The sequence below is a fragment of the Tubulanus polymorphus genome, chromosome 10, assembly GCF_964204645.1.
Source record: "Tubulanus polymorphus chromosome 10, tnTubPoly1.2, whole genome shotgun sequence".
Taxonomy (NCBI): Eukaryota; Metazoa; Nemertea; class Palaeonemertea; order Tubulaniformes; family Tubulanidae; genus Tubulanus; species Tubulanus polymorphus.
In genome coordinates, this window is record NC_134034.1 from 6775805 (window position 1) to 6795217 (window position 19413).

The 19413-nt window shown below is 41.3% G+C and overlaps 1 protein-coding gene across 1 annotated transcript in view; it reads right to left on the reverse strand.

Annotated features, from left to right (window-relative positions):
* Window positions 1–19413, reverse strand: part of LOC141912037 (chondroitin sulfate synthase 2-like) — a 43898-nt gene that overhangs the window by 3510 nt on the left and 20975 nt on the right. The window contains exons 4-6 of the mRNA XM_074803207.1: window positions 19196–19341; window positions 6876–6994; window positions 6607–6720 (exon numbers count right to left, since the gene is read on the reverse strand). Coding sequence (XP_074659308.1) covers window positions 6607–6720; window positions 6876–6994; window positions 19196–19341 — 379 coding nt within the window. The remainder of the gene's footprint in view (window positions 1–6606; window positions 6721–6875; window positions 6995–19195; window positions 19342–19413) is intronic.

Consider the following 19413-nt stretch of genomic DNA (forward strand, 5'->3'; position numbering starts at 1 on the left):
AGCGCCTGCTTCTGAGGTGGCCTAAGGGCACCACCAGACCCATTGAGCTGATGGAGCCTAGAAGCCGTGACCGGTAATGAGCTATTATCAGTGACCAGTAACAAGCTATTCTCGGGGTTGTGGACACTCCCGCTACAGCTTCTTGAAGTTTGGCTACTTGAGCCATGGACGGAAAAACTTTGCCGATTCGGAGATCGAAGTCCATGCTGAGATAAGTGAACTGTTGGGCCTGCGTCAACTGAGATTTTTCCCTGTTTACGCAGAACCCTAGCTGATGGACTAAGTCCAAGACTGAGGTCATTGCCGCCGGACATTCTTGAGCCGAGTTTGCGACTATTAACCAGTCGTCGAGGTAAACGAACAGTCAAACACCCCTGGACTGAAGTACCTACTGAACGGCCTTGACCAACTTAGTCAAAACCCACGGGGCTGTACTGACGCCAAATGGAACAGACCTGAACTGGAACTGGCAGCCTTTCCACTTTATCCTGAGAAATCGCCGAGATTTTGGGTGAATTGGAACCTGAAAATAAGCATCTTTCAGGTCCAATGAAGCTGCCCATTGACCCGGACGGAGCCCCTTGAATCACGTCCTTGGGTTTGGTCATCCGGAACCTTGGGAAGTCTAGGTGCCGATTGAGGGATGACAGATCTATCAACATCCATTGACCCCCTGTGGCCTTTGGTACCATGAATATTCGAGAAAACCAGCCGGGAGAAGTTTTGTTGCAAACTGGTTCTATCGCTCCCTTCTCGGCCAATTCCCCAAGAGCCGGAAAGATTAAGGCCTCCTGACCTGGTTTTGGCCGCATGTCGGGAGGTGACCTCGTCAGGCGCGGTCGCTTAAGGAAACGGAGACGGTAGCCACGTGAGACGACCCGGGAGGGCCAACCATCTCCAAAAAGGTTGGACCAGTGGGTGGCTACCTGTTGCTGACAACCATCCACTGGTCCCGAGAATTCATTTCCAGTTTTTCTGAAAGAGCCACTTTTCGGGGCCTTCCCTGTGCCCTGATACGAACCGGAACTGTTATGACCGGATGAGGCTTGATGCTATTGTTGGAGCTGTGCGCTAGTTCTCCAACCGGCATCTGAAGCCGCCTGAGAAAGCTCTGAAGTTTGAGTTGGCCCTGTTTGAGTCCGTGCCGAACCTTGCGCCACTGGTGCCGGACCAGAACACTTTTTCCACGGGGTTTGGATGGTGGGCTCGGTCTGGACCGCACCAACCGGAGAAAAGATGCGAAGACGTCACCAATGGAGCTCTCAGTAAAGAATTGGACACCATATCAGGTAAACGAGCTTTGGAACTGGAGTCCATAACTGACTGACGGAAGGCTAAAACAAGATTAGCCTGACCCCGAAACGACAACGGAATGACATGTGAAACTGACCGAGCTAAAGATTGGATAATCCGGTCCATTCCCTCTAGTTTTAGGGCAACTGACTCTGGGTCGGAGCCCCCATGGACGGCGGCGAGAGTTTAGCAAAGCTCGCCTGTCAACACCTTCAGTGCCATATCCTGGAACGAGCCAACCCTGGTAAGATTGTCCAGGATTGACGTCATGACCACCAAACCGAACTTAGGCAAACGAATACCCGACTGCGCTGAACCAGTATCGGGGCTGATCAAAGTATAATCAGCATCCAGGCAGCTATGACTATGATCCACAGCACCTGGAGTTGCATAATACATCGAGTGAAATGCGCCTATAGGCTAGGGGATTGGTTGAACTAGAATATTTTCCAGAATTCGTACCCTGTTCTGGAGGGGAAAACGAAAATGTTCCAGGGCGACATTCACCCCATAATTGCGTATCTAATCTAATGTCTATTTCAACCTGACTTGAGAGCATTCCGGGTGGCCTAGCTCGCTAATTTTTGGTAGTACATACCTGATAAAGGTCTTAATGGGACCAGAAAGGACAGGCAGTCGACCTAAATCATGATTTTTAAACTTTTATAAATATATTGTAAAACTTTCAAATCATGGAGTCTCTTTTCTCTCAGGAACCCCTCTCAATGCAGACTTTTTGGATATCCTTCAATACAGTTTAAAGAGGATTAAAAAACGATATTTTAGGTCGACTGCCTGTCCCTTCTGGTCCTAATACGACTTTTATCAGGTATGTACTACTAAAACTGACTGAGCTAGACCACCCGGAATGCTCTCAAGTCAGGTTGAAATAGGCATTAGCCCATTCTCTTGAAACCGCTGATAATTCACGTAAAACATTAAGATCAGAGTCCGGAGGGTGATAAGCTTCCATTGACCCACCGACCAGAGGAGCTGCTGTGGGCTTAGCACGAGTTTCCCCGTGTTTTACAAAACAAGAGCCCCAAGGGCACTATGGCCAGCCAGTCAGCTTTTCATAAAATGGCAATTGATGATGATGCATTCTGTGGGTTAAATCTGTCAAAATACACTCCCAGCTCAGAGTCAATACCTAATAATTTACTTAATACAATTGTAGAATACAAAAGTAGCACAGACAGCGACTGGATCTGGCAGGAACAAATACCTCAGATAAATCTTTTCCCTTGATCTTATTGATTTTAATGCGGAATAGAATTAATTTTCTGGAATTTGCTGAAAACAAAATTGACTTGGATTTGTTGTTTTTATTTGTTCAATAAAGTAAAATTGAATTGAATTTGATTTTTTTTTACGGAATGAAATTTGATTGAATTTGTAGTTTCAGCACATGGCTAATTAGGATATAAAGGTCATCTATCCCGATTTAAGAAAAAGCTATTTTTCCCGGACTTTGCACAATGGTCAATGATATTTTCTGTAGTGCTGCTAATAAAAATATTCCTCCGAAAAACCAAATCAACTAAAGCTTTCACAGAAATCGATCTTGAAATACAATTTTAGATCTTAAAATAAAACCCAGAAGTAAAACGGTAGACATTACCGCGGGTTCACGTGAACACCTGCTGATTTCTGCGGCTAAGCCAATCATAGAGGAGTCTTTGCTTTCTGATTGGCTTTTCAAAACCAATATTTTTACGATCAGATATTCGTGAAAAAGCTCATATAAATTTTAACGAGACCCTCTTTCAAAATTCAGCTACATAGAGTTTGGAGAATGGATAATGCTTTAATCTATGATTTGTATGAATATATGCTCAGTTGGACAGTAAAAGAGCCTTTGCTTTGGAAACCATGTCATTTAAATTCGCTCCATTTGTATAATAATAGGCTCAGCCTACGGCTGGCCTAAAAATCACTAATCATTGCTCTAAATAGCATGTCCCTGCGGGTTCGGATTAAACTGAACGGGACAAAGATACGTTGTGAACCAGGGAAGTCCCCATTGAATGGGGCAACCCAAAAATGCTTGCGGCAGGAACGACACAAGAAGGAATTTCCACTTCTGGGACCAGATCCTCATTGAAATCAGACCCTACCCCAGCATCCAGGAATTCAGAGTCATTTCGAATTCCGAATAACTGAGTGGGCTTGCGAACTTCTGACCGGACAATCAGGAATAGGCTAACCTGTTGTAGAAGTTGCAGTAACAACTTGTTGCGACGATGATAACAAGTTTAAAATTTTTTCTTCGAATACACAGAAATCCTACTGAGTCAGGAATTTTCCAATATCCTGACGATCATGACGACTTCGGTGACGGTCCCTCGAATGGGATCGAGACCTGCTAATAGAACTACCTTCTTCGCTAACTGACGTCGACGAATGATGAGGCGACTGCCGGCGAAACTTTCTGCAATAACGATCATAATTCCTCTCGTGATCTATCCTTGATCTGCTAGGAGAACTTGCGCGTTTATTACGTTCACGGTGCCTGGACCTGGTGTAAGAGCGAGCTCTATCCCCAGAGCGACGAACGTCAGAATCCGACGAACTGCATGCCAATGACCGAACAGGAAGTTCAGAACCGGGTGACATCTGGACCAGACCGGTGCCCGAACTGGACTGGTACCGACCGGACCAGTGCCGGTATCTTGACTACCTCGGCCGCGTGCTTGGTTCAGATCCTGTAGTCTGAACCAGTGATTGACCGGTCATTCACCGGAGACCGGTGCCGCAGAACTAGCGTTCCTCCCTGGTGAATGGAGTTGGGAACCCAACCGTGCAAGTACAGCCGGCGACTGCTCCGCCATATGATTTGAAATCGAATAAGAGACGTCAGTGGGGACGTCGGCCGAAACCGACAAATCTCTACTATTAATGCGACAACGATCTTTCAGTTTCTGAGCCTTATCGGCCCGAATCCAAAGGTCCTCTGACCGAACCTCCGAAGTCGGAGCTGTGTGGCCGAGTGGTTAGAGAGTTTGGCTCTGTAGTGTCCTCGGGCAAGGCACTTATCCTCATAGCCTCTCTCCACCCAGGAGAAAATGGGTACCTGGCCTGATGACTCCTGAGCGCTTGTTAGCAGCTCTGTTACTTCTCCCCAAGGAGAGATGACTGATACATGTAAGAGTATAAAATTGGCCGGGGTAATAATACCGAAAATGTTAATGTCTAAATAAGACACATATTATTATTGTCATTATTATTAGGTCTTGCAAGGATTACCTCTGGAGCAGATTTGCGCCTACACGACGCACACGAAACGTGGTCGTCCCAGGCATCGAATAAATGTCAACATCCTTCCCCACCACGACGTTGACCTTTAGGAGGGGGCGGCATAATTATTCAATCAATCGTTCAGGAATAATGAATTAAATCAAAATTATATTAAATCAAATTAGTTAAATTATCTCGGGAAAAAAGAAACAAGGGATAGCCCCCAAACCGAACGGACTCACCGTTACGAGAGTGACAACTCCCTTAACTTCCTAAATCCCTTTATTCTTTGGCGAAAAAATCCAACACATTCATAAGCAAGAACGCCAAGAAAAAAGATGGCGGATTTCGCCGGTGGCTAAATACAATACCGCAGGGCGGAGTCGTATAGAAAAACCATTGGCAATCCATCCAAATTTAGAAAATATTGGCAAAAACCATAGGAAAGGGTACAGTACTCGACGGAAATACTTTAAGGGTAATCTAAAGCGACTGTGGTGTTTTTTGCATGAACTGTTAGGGCTTTTGCTGAATAATGAAAACAAAAACAGAACGATTTTTCTGAATAAATGGACGGACGGAGGCGGATACTAAGTCCCCCGCCCGTGCCCTACACCGCGCGGGGACAAAAAACCAATGACCTTAAAGATTAACGCATTGTTACATCATGTCATAAGCTACAACTTTGCAATCGATTGTGGTCATAAAACATCCATAGGTACCAATATAAATACCGTAAAAACCGGCGTATAAGTCGAGTTTTTAATCCATAATTTTACCACTAAAATATTGACCTCAACTTATAAGCCGAGTACAGTTTTCTACTTAGTATTTTCAGGTCACAATATTGATCAATGAAGTTTTATTACAAGTTCTATGAAACAAATAAGACTGTGCCCGTCTTCTCACTGCTATAATAGTTCGAATAATAGTTCACGATAAATTATGTTATTATGTTAAAAAAAAGTTCTTTCATTTCAACACAGCTTCACTTGAATGATACATTCATATATGCGCGCTCAGAGCAGTGCTTCATACATAACACTATATAAAGCGTGTGACTCGTGCTACTATATCACTGTATGGTAGTGTAGGCCTAAAAAACCATCTCGACATATACGCCGCATAGACTTATATGCCGGTTTTTACGGTAGGCAAATTGTATATAAGTCAATATTCAACTCCCCCCAACTGGTTAAGAAAAACCTCTTTTCTACAAGAGGAGATGAATAATACGACAGTGATACTATTGATCAAATATCAAGAGTATAAGTCAAAACCTGTCGATATATTCTTCAAAAACATTTTTCTAAGTACAAATGAGGACTAATGACACTAAGATGGCTGCTGATTGTGTTGCGCTTAACTGATCAAAGAATCTGTCTGATATATTTTTAGAGCTCTTTTCAAAGCATCAAGAATTTCAAGGACCTTTTTGGGCACAAAAAAGGAAAGGTCTCGTGACGGCCATCTTGTATTTAATTGACCCAAATTTTCTCATGCTAATGCACTGTGTGGGAATACAAGCATATGAGAAAGATCAAGATCAAAGCTTTTCCAAAATTTCCCTTGAAAACTTCACAAATATGTAGAAAGTGCCGATTTTGGCTAACAACAATGGTTTTCAGTCGACCATTCTGATTCTGAACTGGCCAGTTTTCGGGGAGAATATGTATCTAGGGTAGATACATGTATAAACCATGTATAAACCAAAGATCAAGACAATCCATTAAATCGTCTTGAAAACTTCCCAAAACAACTGGATTCCATATACGGACAGACAAACGGATGAACGGACAGATGGATGAAAAGTTAACACAATAGCCCCCTGGGACTAAAGTACCAAGTGGGCTAAAATGATTGCTTGGGCATTGGCAAGGTCAACATGGATCGTCAGAGGGGGTGGGTACAGACAGCAGAGTGACAAGTGCAGGAGTCTATGCACGGGCAAGCTAACTACAAGATACCTGGCAACCCTTTGTCGTGGGGGTATAAAAATTCTTTAACCTGAGCAAAGATGCATATGTTCATATATTTCTATATGTTTTTGATAGAATATACTAATGTTGAGCTTACCGATAAGTGCAGATTCCGTTTCTTGGTCGGATTTCAAGTATATGCTTTTTTCAGTGAAATATTCCCAACGTATGACATCATAACGCTGGGTTGGTTTATGAGGAACATCGATATCTATAAATATTATACTTAATGGCATTCAATGAAGAAAAGAAGAATCTTGAGGTAATAGTCATAACTACACCTGGGAAAGTAATTGTCGATAAGTGAAACCAGGTCAAAATTATTTTTCATATTACATATGGTAGGATATATGAAAGGAACCATACCGACAGGCCATTGATATGCATCTTTGCCAATAGGTGTCAAATAACTGACTTGTTTTATTTCATGGCGATTGTCTTCTATCTTCTTGTGAATCTGATGGATCTGATGATGACAAAATTCTCTGTAGCAAAGATAAACAAGATAAAAATTACCTACAGGAGCTCCATGGACATTGAGAAAATTGGAAGTTCCAGACAATTTGTTAAAAAGAACAAGGCCCCATGGAAGGCTAGGGGTTAAAGAAGCTTAAGTACCGTATTTTCCGGTGTATAAGTTGAGTTTTTGAGACCAAAAATCATGTCCAAAAAACGTAGGTCGACTTATACAACTGCTACACTTTCGATATCGTTTTAAACTGACGTTGTTTAGAGTTCAAGGTCGCCATGATGAAATGGGATATTAATTTATGTTAGGCTACACTCATATACCAATTAGAATTTAGGATGTTGATAAAAAAAGTTTCTTATAGTTTGGAAATGTTTCATAATTAACTAATGTTAAAAATCAAAAGAGAAAGAAAACCGCGTATATTCATTGTACAGTGTTTATATAAGCCGCGATGCTGTGGCAGCGTGCCAATAATCAATACACAGTCAGTCTAATACTAGACTACAGGCGCGCGGCATTCAACGTATACACTACACATTCAACACGTGGATACAAACAATGAGCACTAATCCGGTAATTTAATATTAGAAACAGATCCCAATGATTTAATAAAGCAAACAGTGGTAAAGACTCTCAACTACTTTGAGAATGACATCGGCACTGTTTTCAATTTGACATATGTAAACACATGAAGAAGCGACTCGACTTATACACCGACTATAGACCTAGCACAACTTTTTAAACTGAAAATTTGACCTCGACTTATACACCGGGTCGACTTGTACACCGGAAAATACGGTAATCAAGTATAAATGTTTTACAAGATAAGCAAACTTGCCCTTTCCAACACATCTCTCAGAAGATGGTGATCTTGCCCAACCTGCATTGCTAGCTTCGAACCCACCCCTTTTTGCCCTAATCAGAAAGAGCCTCTACAAAATCCATTGGCATATCATAACATGGCATTTTTCCGCTTGTTTGTGATAAAGGACTATTGAGATTATTGTCTGCAAATATGCCAAGGCGCAGATTCAGACAGTAGAACAGCAGATGTGCAGATAATCTTAAACCAAAAGGGCATTAATCAGTCATCCATCAATTCCAAAAAAAGAAACAAGGACACTTTAAGTTGTCTCTAGCAAACCAAAAAGTAGAAATGGGCACATATAGTCATCCCTATATCAATCCCAAAATTAGAATAGGGCACATTTTAACAAAACTAGGCAGATAATCTTAAACAAATGGGCACATTCAGTCATCCATCAATTCCAAACAAAGGAACAAGAAAGGGCACTTTCAGTAGTCTCTAGCAAACCAAAATGTAAACTAGGGGTCGATGGAGACCATGCACACTTGGGAAGTGGTTTCAAATGCTCAATGTTCAAAATTTCAATATTCAACGCCCCCAGGTGACCATACACAAGATCCAATGACCTTGAAACTCACAGAAATCATAGAATACGTCAAGAGCTACAATTTTACTTTTATAAATATATTGTGGTAACAAAATATGCCTAAGTATCAATATAATTTGGAAAACCTAATTTACTTTACTATTCAATGCCCCTGGTGACCATATACAAAAACCAATGACCTCGAAACTCACCAAAATCATAGAACATTTCATGAGCTACAACTTTGCAAACGATTGCGATAACAAAATATGCCTAGGTACCAATAAAATATGAAAATACTAAGTAGTTGTACATTTCAATGTCCACTGGTGACCATATACCCACCATAATAGCACTAAAATGAGGCAAAGCCTCGAATGCCCCCCGGCCTGAAATTCACCGCCACGTGAAGTTACAGGGTTTGTGGTAAATGCATTAAAAATATCAAGCCACAATTAGTTCTATAAGAATGATGTTAGAGAACAAAGTGCAACAAGAAACGAAATTCTTAATGTGGACTTTCCTAAATTTACATGAGTATGTTTAATTTTAATCAGCAACAAAATTAAACATTGGTACTCTAGATAAAGATTATAAGCAGAACAAATGAAAAATAGTGAGAACTATTCGATTGAATTCAAATGATGGGAGAAGTGACTTTGTACAGACAATAAGATTGAAAATAAGGACAGAAAATATCAAGAAACGAAATTCTTAATATGGACTTTCCTAAATCTATATGAGTGTATCAGCATCAAAATCAAACATTGGTACTGTAGATTTAAGAAGAACAAATGAAAAATAGTGAGAACTATTTGATTGAATTCAAATGATGGGAGAAAATTGACTTTTTACAGACAATTACATTGAAAATAATGACGGAATATCAAGAAGAAAATGTCTTTCTCAAATTATCAATAGAAACGCATACCTATCTTAGCAGACCTGCTTACCCCAAAATTTCAACATCAGTAGTATTGCATATTTATCTCGATAAAAATAAGCTCACATCAGTAGCTTTAATGAATATTCGTCTTTTTCCTTTAGAGTATCAGTAGTATCAGAAAACAGAATTAATCAAAAAATAAAATTGAATATTCTTTACTTTTTAAATTTTTCATTGTTCCTCCGGTCAATGAGAACCAAAATCTGAGGATCAGAAGGATAAAAACCTCAAGTGTTCTTAATTAACAGACAGTATGTTCAAAATATGGCATGTAATTTAGCAATACCAATCTTTTCCCAGGAGTGAATCTACTTAGTATTTTGGAAAAGGTATCAGGCAGGTGCTGCCACTGTGATGAAAGGTTGAGTAGTGGGTTTTCCCCAAGGATGAAAATATCTATTATAAAGTCAGGAAAATAATCTTTTAAAAAGAAAATACAAAAAACAATTTCATTTTCATTTTTATTTCACCTTCTCACATTAAACCTACCTTCAAAATAAAAAAGCCTGGCCACACAAAATACGGTAAAAACCACAGTTAAGTCAATGAGTCTTTAACCCCAGGTTTTACCAGCTGAAGTAATATTTATCTCGACATTTATTCATACGTGTCTACTACTTGGTATTTTTCAGGACACGATAAAATGTTCATTGAAAGTTTATTCATTTTAAAAACTTTTCATACAAACACGGTATGAAAACATAATCATAACGCGCGCGCCTATGTGAGCATTGGTATGCTGTCATGAGTGACTGTGTGTATAGCGTGTGTAAAGAGATTATATTGATCATACACATAAGTAGACGCACATACATACACCACTGCCATATAATCAATACTCTGACCTGATTTACGAGCAGTAGAAGCAAATGAACCTGTACTCCCGTTTTTGAAAGTTCATAACCGTATTCACAGATGTGATATACTTCAGCCGTATTTTCATACAGGAAGATAAAACAAATCTGTATTTTGAAAAGAACGGATGAATAACCGCAGTTTTTACGGAGCATCCGTACTTCCGTATTTAGCTATTAAAATCCTTAGCAAATACGGAAATTCGGTGGGGTAAGCAGGTCTGTCTTCGGCATGAATTTTTTGGCAGAATTTCAGAGAATCTGTGCACCAAGTAATCAAAAAAAGCCTAAGATGTCCCCCTCGATTGAATCCAGACGTTTTCATGAAAATTTGTCTTCATTGATACGATCTCCATCCCACACATCTGCATGATGATTCATGAATATACATGATAGTTGGTTTTCCCCAGTGACTCAAATAGACACTCTCCATGTTCATGGTGTGACGATTTCTATACACAGTGTACGAAGTTTGTTAAACAATTAATTTTTGTAAACTGAACAGATTCACTCCCCTCTTTCCCAATTTTACTGCCATTCTATAAAATTCACTGCTTTTCACGTCCGGTCACGACAAACCCTGGCAGTTGAATCATTTGCAGTTTCCAAGAAATCTTAAATAGGGTTTGGCCCAAGTGATACCCTACTTGTGTACCAAGTTTGAAATAAATCAGTCAACAATTGCCGCCTCTAGGCTGTTAACGTCGTTTTTCATATCGGCCCCTGGTGGCAATAATTTGAATTAAATCAACCCAATATTAAATCGGCTTCTGGCCCAAGCAATATCCTACTTGTGTACCAAGTTTGAAATGATTCCGTCAACAATTGTGGCCTCTAGGCTGTTAACGTCGTTTTTCATGTCGTCCCCTGGTGGCCATAAATTGAATCGAATCGGACCAATTTTAAAAAGGGTTCTGGCCCAAGTGACATCCAACTTGTGAACCAAGTTCGAAAACAATCGGTAATAACAATTGCGACCTCTAGGCTGTTAAAATCACTTGCGGCGGCAGCGGCGTATTGAGACGAAGGTAAATCTATATGCCCCCTCTCAACTTAAGTTGAGCCAGAGCATAAAAATCATAAGCTACAACTTTGCAATTGATTGTGGTTACAAAATACGTCTAGGTACCAATATAATATGGAACTAGGGGTCCAGGGACACCAAATTATGCTTAGGTATCAATATAATATGTAAAACTTTTTTCTACCTATAAATGAGTACTGATGACACCAAGATAGCCGACAATCGCGTGATAATTGGCTGATCAAAAATACCTCTCTCCGGTATTGAAGATCCCTTTACATAGAATAGCAACAACAAATTTCAGTGGAAAGTACTTCGGTGGAAAAACTTTTTTCCACCTACGAATGATTACTGATGACACCAAGATGGCTGCCGATTGCATCATAATTGCCTGATCAAATATACCTAATCTCAGGTACAAACGATCCCTTTCCAAAGAATACCAATCTCAAATTGCAATGAAAAATTACAATTTTGTTCAAAAATTGGTATTTACGAGGAATACGTTCGGACTCCCCATCAGGGCCCGGACTTGATTGGCTACCCTGACTGCCAATGTCCACTCGGTGGCTACTGGCTTGTCTTGGCTAGAGCGTCGGCCACCACATTCAGGCTGCCGGCCAGGTGGGATACCGAAAGAATCATCCCTTGAGCCTGGACCCAGGTCAGAATCTGAGCTGCTAAGTTGGATAATGTTGGGGACCTGGTCCCCCCCTGATTGAGCAAATAAGCCTTTACTGTGGAGTTGTCCGTTGACAGCCACACATGATGACCCCCTAACCTCCTTTTGAAGTGTTTGAAGGCCTTTTGAACCGCTAACAGTTCCAGGTGATTCATGTGGAGATGAGCTTCTGCTCGAGACCAGTTCCCGGCTTTCTGAAAACCTTCTACATGTGCTCCCCAGCCCTGATGGCTGGCATCCGTGAATAGATGAATCGGGGCCTTCAATGGTGCTAGGGAGGTGCCTCTTGTCAAGTTCTGCGCGAGAGTCCACCACTCGAGGTCGGGGATTAGGTTCACCGGTGGTACTGTCAATAAGGTATCCCACTCTTCCCCTGCCGATCTCCAAGCTTGCTTCCAGAATCTTTGAAGAGAACAGCTGTGTAAACGACCGAGCGGAACTACGAGTGCAATGGAACTCATCTGGCCCAAAACCTGGGACCAGGACCGAGCCGATCTGGGGGCCCCCGTCAGGAGACCGAGAACTGCCTCCCTCAGCTTCTGAACTCTGGCCTGTGCTGGTCTGACTAAGGCCTGCGTCAGGTCGAAGTGCATACCTAGGTACGTGATCCTTTGAGAGGGGGTCAACTGGGACTTCTCTAAATTCACTATGAAACCTAATTGACGGATCAAGGCCAGTGTCTTGTCTAAGGCTTCCTTGCACTATGCTTTCGAATTTGCCACAACCAGCCAATCATCCAGGTAACAGAAAATGCGAACTCTTTTTGACTGAAGGTGTTTCTGAACCCTTTTGACAAGTTTGGTGTAGACCCAAGGGGCTGAACTCAGGCCGAAGGGCAGAGACCGAAATTGGTATGTTCTTCCCCTCCAATGAACTCTTAAATACTTTCTTGAGTTCCTGTGTATTGGTACTTGAAGGTATGCATCCTTCAGATCTATGGATGCTGCCCATTGGCCTGGCTCCAGCCCCTGAATCACCTCCTTGGGTGTTGTTAGCTTGAATTTTGGGGCTATGATATAATAACGATTTAGAGCTGACAGATCTATTACCGTCCTTAAGCCCCCAGATGATTTTGGGACGGTGAAAATTCGTGAATACCATCCCGGGGATCCTAGAGGGATTTCTTCCAGCGATCTTTTTAAAATCATCTCGTTGATCGCTGGCATAACGTGGGACTCCTGCCCCCACTTTGGCCTCATTTCCACCGGCTGATGAGATAGATGCGGTTTGTGAACAAATTTCAGTCGGTATCCTTTGGAAACGATCTTTGTAGCCCAAGTGTCGCCAAATTTTTCTAGACTGGCCTGACATCTTCAACGGGTACCTGTGTTGGCGCGGCCACGAAAGGGTCGATTGAAGCCCCTACGTAATCTAGCCCTACCCCTTTGGGGATTGTCACTGTAAGAACTTTGAGAATAACTGACATAGTTCAAATTGTTATTGTTGTCGCTTTGAGCTCCCTTGGAGCTTGTCCAACCCGCTTTTTTGTAGCTTAATTTGCTGTTGACTTGAGATTGATTGTATCCGGGCTGATTTGCCGGTGAGTTTCTGTAAGTAGATTGGCCGGCGTAATAACTAGGCTTTTTTGGTGTCTTCCATGACTGCCTACCGGCCTTAGCCCGAGATTCTCTGATCTTGGTGGCCTCAGCATCGGCGGATGCGCAGCATCCAGAGAAAACCCGTGAGGAATTGCCCAGCGGTGCTCTGTATAGAGCTACTTTCACCGGTTCTGGAAGTTTGGAGTCGGCCAACAAGCTATATCTATTGATCAAGGCTAGGTTAGCCTGGATCCTTATACCCAAAGGCTGGATCCTTATACTCAAAGGTACTTGGTGACACAACGCCTTGGCCATAGACTGTAGAATTCTCTCTATGGTCGCCACGTGTGCGGACATTGTCTCTGGATCCGGATTATCCTGGACTAGTTGAGACTTTACTTTTTCTAACTCGCCGTGCATGGCAACCAGTGAAATGTCTTGGAAAGACGCGATTTGACAAATGCTACGAGCTAATTGGTTCAACGCTCCCATTGCTTGTTTTGGTAAAGTGTAGGTGGGCGGTGGTTTTTTGGGCGGTGGTTTTTTGGGTAGTCCTATCGTGGTTGACCCATCGGAGTCTAACTCAAAGTGTGGTTTGAATCCGGGATCATCAGCACCTGGTGTGGCGTAATAATAAGTCTTGTACCCCGATATGGGCGGATACATCGGAGAGAAAAATTTTGAATCCTTCATGCCTGCCTCTAATGGAGGATAAGACCAAGTATTGTCTGTACGCTTACCACCCCACAGTGTCGTGTCCAAAGTCTCACACCATTCTTCTCTATACGCAGAATGTGGTGCTAAAACTAACTCTTCGGTGTCATCAGATGGACTGAAGATTTTGGCGGCCGACCCTCTAGGCTGGGTTGGTTTAGGTTTGGCCTTGGTACCTCTGTATCGGGAGAAAACTTCTTTTACTAAGTCCTTGAATGGAATGTCTCCTGTCTCTTCCATTGTGGATGGTGACGGAGAGCACGATCTGTGCATGTCTCCGTCCCTGGATAGACCAGTACTTCTGGATCACGAGATTTTTCCTCGTCAGAAAAATCGTTGACATCATCCAACACTAACCCATCTGTTGGGTTGCAGGACAGCCCTGTTGGCACTGATGGAGGCTTGGGGCCCGGGGGTTCCTTACCTTTTAGTTGTTCCTTAAGGGAAGCGATCTCCTGCGAGAATATCGCTAGCATATTCTTGATGTCCCTAGAGTCAGACGGCTTATCAGCCGGTGATCTAGAACGTGAGCGACGACGTTGTTGCTTATTAGCACGCTTGCGCCTACGCCTGGTAGGTGACGGAGAATAGGTTCGACTTACTCTAGAACGGGACCTAGAACGAGACCTTGACCCAGAGCTGGGGTCAGACGGTGAACGACGTCGTTTTTTATTAGAGCGCTGGTGCCTACGTCTAGTAGGAGATGAAGAGTCGGACCGACTAAATCTCGATCGGGACCTGGACCTAGACACGGATCGTCCCGGATCATTGCCCTGTTTCCGAGTATCCAGGCATTCAGGTGTATCAACCTTGCCCGATGAGGACGCTGGGGTCTTAGAAGGTGTATCAACCTTGCCCCAACGTTTAAATCTCGGTCCCCTAGGGGAACTGGAGACGTCGTGATCCGACATGTTAAACCCTAAAATAAGCTGAAATGAAGGGTTAATTATTGATACGATTTTTAGTACAGATTATTAATTTTCGTGAATGATGAGACGGAAATCAATTACGTTGAATGATAATTATTAAATATATAAGGCGGGAGGAGCCGCTAAGAAAACAGCACGGCGCTCCCGCGAAACCGGTGGCAAAATGTTGAAATGCGCATAGATTTAAAACGATCTCACCCGAGGTTCGACTTCTATTCCGAGATCAATCACTCTTATGTCTGTTTCTTATATCAATTAGAACGGATGTCCGATCCAACACGAAGAATTTTAACCGATTTACGAGCACTGCCGAAACACGTTCTCTAGAGAACAAGCGCCAAGCAAAAAGATGATGGCGTCTCGCCAGATGGCGCTATGTTACGGCGCCCCTACCTAAAGTCGATTCGGGCGTTATCTGCCTAGCCAAAAGCAATTTGGCTATAGTGTATTTTCCCAGGGAATGTATTCGAAGTAAATATGGCCATCCATTAGGAAGCTACAGGACTCAGAATTCAGGCCCAAATTGACAATTTGGGCACAAAAAAGGTCACAGGACAGCCCTCTTGAGTCCGATCGACCCAATTTTTCTCATGCTGATGGGCCCTTGGGGGACACAAATATACACGAACGATCAAGGTAATTGATAACAAGAAAGAAATTTAAAAAAGGGGTTGCTAACATGGTTGTACTGAAAGCTTGCTTGGTGGTTTTGCATTTCTGTAGTAGAATTAATCGAACTTTGAACTGATTGCTTTTTAAAGAACTAAGAGATCGGTGTTGTCTTACATCGTTACATGAAATGTTATACCCGGGGACTGAGGATGGGAATGATTTTATTGTAGACGTGGACCAAGTTAGTGCAAGCTTTTGGATGGTTGTAATTTGAATATTGTAGTGTCCTAACGGAATCTATCATCATGTTGATAATTGCTAGATTACTTATTGGATTGTGTTGAAATGATTTTGCTGTCATAGAAAAATTCGAGTGACTTCAGGTGAAAAGAAGCTAACACGAAAAGAGATAGGAGCCACGATTTTCTTTTTAAAATAATAAAGAATTAAGCAAGAATAAGTTGCATTTCCTTCAAGGGCAATCTACTACGATCATCCGATAAAGTTTATTGCCACTATAGACTACTACTCCTGGCTCTTTGAAGAGACAGGGAACCAGTCTTCCTATTCAATTCAGAATTTATTTTACAGAAGAGCGGTTTTTAAGTTTCACATATCTAAACTGATAAATATAAATGTTCATACAGAGATTTTTCAAATGGCCGCTATTGCAAGCACCCAATGAAAGTAAAAGAAAATTAAAAGAATTTTTCAAAAACAAATGTTTTATAGGGAATCTTTCTTGTGTCAATAATGAACGAATTGAATTGTCGGCATCACTATGCCACATATGAATAATTCAAGACTGATCACGCAAACTCAACCAAGGTTGGTATGCGCCGCTGAAATAACAAAAACGATTAAACAAAATCAAAAAAACAATGAAAATGACAACCGATATAGCCAATATAAGAAAGGGACCTTGATTTTATTACTGCATTAAATGTATGTAAATATCAGAGCCCAAGAAAGTTTCTAACGAAAGTTATCGACTCCCCAAGCAAGTTATCAATCCGTGCGATAGCAATATGGGCTTGCAAGCATGTAAGCCCATGAAAATTTCTTCAAAATTTCCCACGAAAACTTCGAAAATGTGTAAAAAATGCTGATTTTGGCGAACATTTATGGCTGCCAGTTGGCCATCTTGAATCTGACAGGGCCAGTTTTTGGGCTGAAGATTTGTCTAGGGGAGATACATGTATAAACCAAATATCAAGAAATTACCTTGAAGCGTCTTCAAAACTTCCCAAAATAGGCCTAACTGGATTCCGTCTATGGACAGACGGACGACGGATGAACAGTGAATGCAATAGCCTGCTAGGACTGAAGTCCCAAGTGGGCTAATGAAAAATGGCAAACCAGTAGGAAGCTAGAGGACTCAGAATTCACAGGACGGCCATCTTAAGTCCGATCGACCCAATCATTCTTATGCTTATGGGCTCTTGGGAAATACAAATACTTATGAACGATATTGATCAAATCGTCTTCATAATTTCCCTCGAAAATTTGAAATATGTGTAAAAAGTGCTTATTTTGGCGAACAACAATGGCTGCTGGTTGGTCATCTGGAATCTGACAGGGCCAATTTTTGGGTGAAGATGTGTCTAGGATAGATACACGTGTAACCCAAAAATAAAGCCATTATATTGAAGCGTCTTCAAAACTTACCAGAATAACTGGATTCGGATCTAGGGATGAACGGACGGACGCTTCTACGGACGACGGACGAAAAGTGAATGCAATAGTCCGCTGGGACTTAAGTCCCAAGTGGGCTTAAAAGGACACTTGCAGTCTTCTCTATCAATCCCAAAAGTAGAAGAGGGCACATTGTTACAAGACGAGGTAGATTATTTTCAACGAAAAGTAACACCATTCTTAGGATTTCATCATAATAACCCTGAAATACTTCTAAATGCAGTAAATTTTTCTAGAAAGCGCTTAGCATCAGACATCATTTAATGCATGGAAAATGCATCAAAAAGCAGTAAATTTTCAGTTTGTTTGCAGTAGATCATGCCCTACTTTGCTTTGGTGACATTGACACTGTGGTGACCATATACTGAAACTAATGATCTTGATACTCACTACATTAATAGAACATGTCACCAGCTACAATTTTGCATACGGAATAATATCATATGGAAATACTAGGTTATTGTACTATTCAATGCCCCTGGTGACCATATCCATGAAACAACAACCTTAAAACTCACCATAATCATAGAACATGTCACCAGCTACAATTCTGCCTACGATTGTGTTAACAAAATATGCCAAGTGACCAATATAATATGGAAATATTAAGTTATTCTACCATTCAACGAAAATTTTAAGATTGTAAAATTTTGTACCAAATAATGTCAGTTTTGGCCTGTATCTTCCCTATGGTTTGCCATTTTTCATTGCAATTTGTGAAGGGTATCCTATGAAAATGGATCTTAAAACTAGGGGTCCAGGGACACCATGCCCACTTGGGAAGTGGTTTCAAATGCTCAACAATCTAACAATTTCAACATTCAACGCCCCCTGGTGACCATTTACAAAAACCAATGACCTTGAAACTCACCACAATCATAGAACCTGTCAGCAGCTACGATTTTGTAATTGATTGTGATAACAAAATATGCCTCGTTACCAATTTAATATGGAAATACTAAGTCATTCTACTATTCAACGCCCCCTGGTGACCATATTCAAAACCCAATGACCTCGAAACTCACCACAATCATAGAACATGTCAGGAACTACAACTTTGCAATTGATCATGGTGACAAAATATGCCTAGGTACCAATATAATAAGGAAATACTAAGTTATTCTACTATTCAACGCCCCCTGGTGACCATATAGAAAAACTTATGTCCTTAAAACTCGCAACAATCATAGATGATGTCATGAGCTACAACTTTCCAATTGATTGTGGTTACAAAATATGCATAGGTACGAATATAATAAAGAAATGCTAAGATATTGTATTATTCAACGCCCCCTGGTGGCCATATACGAAATCCAATTACCTTGAAACCACAATCATAGAACACGTTATGAGCTACAACTTTCTTATTGATTGTGGTAGCAAAATATGCTTAGGTATCAATATAATGTGGAAAAACTTTTTCCCACTTACGAATGAGTACTGGTGACACCAAGATGGCCGCCAATTGCGTCATAATTGGCTGATGAAAAATACCTGTCTCAGGTATAAAACAGCCCTTTCCAAAAAATACCCATCACAAATTGCAATGAGAAATGATATACCATGAAACAGGTATTTTTGATCAGCCAATCAGGCCTATCACACAAAGTGTCATAAGTTCTCTTTCGTAGGTGGGAAAAACTTTTTTTGTGCGGTAAATAGCAGTAGGTTTGAACTTATAGCCTCGATATTTGAATATTATTGGCACTGACATAGGATACATCTCCTCGTATGAAATTTGGGTGCACCCAATTCTTCGTTCTTGCCACCACAGGAGTTAAATATTGAATATTAAATCAAAACCTGACTACAACACTCATACTCACTTGTGTAATTTGTATAAATCAGTTTCTTTTTGAATCCCATAGATGCTCACAGGAATAAGACTATGAGGCAGGTCTAAAACATTAAGTTGCTGTAAGGCATCCAGTTGACTATGATTATCTAATGTTGTGGTTACATACTCCATATACTAAAATTCAAAACACAACATGAAATTCATCAGCCAAGATTGAGCAGTACCTTATCCAATGTACTGAATGAT